General features: G+C 54.8%; 1 protein-coding gene across 1 annotated transcript; it reads left to right on the forward strand.

Annotated features, from left to right (window-relative positions):
• Positions 1-953: 953 nt before the first annotated feature.
• On the forward strand, positions 954-1,499 carry CPAR01_10638 (uncharacterized protein; the record flags this gene model as incomplete). Its single annotated transcript, XM_060494898.1, has 1 exon — positions 954-1,499. The coding sequence occupies one exon, from the start codon at positions 954-956 to the stop codon at positions 1,497-1,499; it is 546 nt and encodes a 181-aa protein (XP_060347080.1).
• Between the last annotated feature and the right edge of the window lie 741 nt (positions 1,500-2,240).

Below are 2,240 nucleotides of genomic sequence, written 5' to 3' on the forward strand. Positions count from 1 at the left end.
GCCCACTCCCGTATTCATATACTGCCGTGGCCGATCGCTTATTGGGTTTCCGCCGCGTGTCGGTAGAAGGCTTCGCCTCAACGCTTATTGGTCCAGCGTCACCGCCTCCAGGACTTTGCAGCAGGTTTCCTTCATCCAACGCTAGTTTGGTAAGTGCCCAATATGCCACGGGGCGTGCTGAGGTGCCCTCTCGCCGGTACCTATGGTTTTGTGAAGCTGCAATTAGGTTTGCCGTACTTGCTGGACTATCTTTATTAGCAAAGACTTATTCTAGCAGCATCTCGCAGTGGCGTTCTCTAGTAGACCTACTTGGAGGATCGAGTTTTCAAGAAGCTGTCCGGATGACACTAGCAGCCAGTTGCGCGGCGCGGCGAATTCCGTCGCCATTGCGACGCTAGTTGTTCGCTTTAGAACATGCTCTGGTCCTCGAGTGGGCCATCTCTGCTGCAATCAGTCAGAACTCGATGTATTGATTAGCAGTAAAAAGACGAGTTGTTTGCTACCCAAGCACTCAAGCAAGCCAAGGTTCGAAAAGTAATTGTCTTAGGCGGCGTTCCCAAGTTGCAGCACGCTATGTTAGCTGGCCCCGCTATCTCCTGTCAGTTTTCGAACCGGCTCACGAACCGTTGGGCCTGCAGACAAACCCAGTCCCTGTATCCGTTCCCGTACCTGGCGCGCCTGGATACTCCAAGTGGGCCAGAACACAAACCGGCTTAAAGGGGCATTTGGCGCGTCCCGTCACCCCCCTACCATGCCCATAGACTCGACTCTACGGATACGGATAGCAAATCTTTGCACGGGATATCTGCACCATTTCGGAGCAAATTTACTACCAAGAGACATTATCCTCGCATCGAGTAACCTGTATGGATAGGCTGTAGCTCCATGCGAAAACCGACACCATGAGCTAGTGCGCTTGTTCGTGTTAGGAACTTGCCTAGACACGGCACAGCATGGCGGGCCGGTTGGCTAGGATTCAAGCCCGAGGCAATGCAGAAGCTATCCTCACTGCGGCTGGGGTCTCTCTCCTCCAGGACCATGGGACAGCTGCCGCCGGGTACCCTGACACCCTGAGAATAAGGCCAACGGGCATGGGATGGATGGTGGGATGGTGCCGTTCAGACCCGGTCAACGCGGTGAACATCTACACAGTATGTACAAGCCCCCGCCCTGGCTTGCCAGCCTGGGTTCCCGACTGGCGCGCCTGCCAGGGCATGGAGGCTAGGCCACTGGTGATGGGCTTTGGGAAGCCCAAGTGCCACTGTGCCTGGAAAACGCGGGCTGCAGCCACTCTCAAGATCAGCACCCCAAGAGCAAGGGACTTCATGTCCAGGCTGCGACAGGGAACAGCAGGGATCACGACACCCTTTGACATTCCCTTGCCATCCTCCCTACTCTTCTGCAGTCTGAAGTCTGCACCACAGCCCTTGGCCCTTCTCCCAAGTTTGGCTCCTGGCCTGTCGTCTCCCCAGGTCGCAGGTGCTCCCGCACACGCTTGATTACCCCCCCCGTGGTGTGCTCCATCCTATTCCACCTTGGCCCAGGAACCAACTCGACGGTGCCGTTATCCTTGCCTCCCGCATTGCATCGCACCGCCGAGAACCGTCAACCGTTGCAAGCCTGAAGACATGGAGAACCAGCAGAGTGGCTCAGATATGGTTATGGGCAGGTCAGAATATCTGCTCAAAGGGAAGAAGACATTGAATCACATTCGCAGCGATCAAATGTGCTTCAGGCAACTGTGCGCATTCACACATTTCGATCATGTCATGGTGCAAGGCTCTCCCTCGGCTTTGGCGACCTCTATTGGCTGTATCTCGGGGAAAAGAGATACATGTCCAGTTGCGATGGCAGTGTTACCGCCACACCAGCCACTTTGGCTAGGGACGCATGGAGCAAACAGAAGTGACTGTAAGATACACCATAACGTTGACAAATTCATTTGCGCTGCAGCCTCAGAAATGGGAAAATCGTCATCGTGCCTCAAGCCTGTCGAAAATGGAATTGGATGTGCAGGCGCAAACATTGGCTGTGCCTCTACCAGAGCTGAGTACTTTGCGTCATAGAGCGGAAGACACGGCCGGTGCATGAGAATTGGTAGGCCGGAACTGACCAACGCAATATCGCTACAGGCGATTACTGGCAGAAATCATGATCTAGTCGGTCCCGGAGTGTGTTACTGGGCTGGGCCGATGTGATGCTCCATGGCAACGTTGAAATGCGACGAAGTGCGAATGAGA

This window comes from Colletotrichum paranaense (assembly GCF_030867605.1).
Source record: "Colletotrichum paranaense strain IMI 384185 chromosome Unknown Scaffold_8.1, whole genome shotgun sequence".
Lineage (NCBI taxonomy): Eukaryota > Fungi > Ascomycota > Sordariomycetes > Glomerellales > Glomerellaceae > Colletotrichum > Colletotrichum paranaense.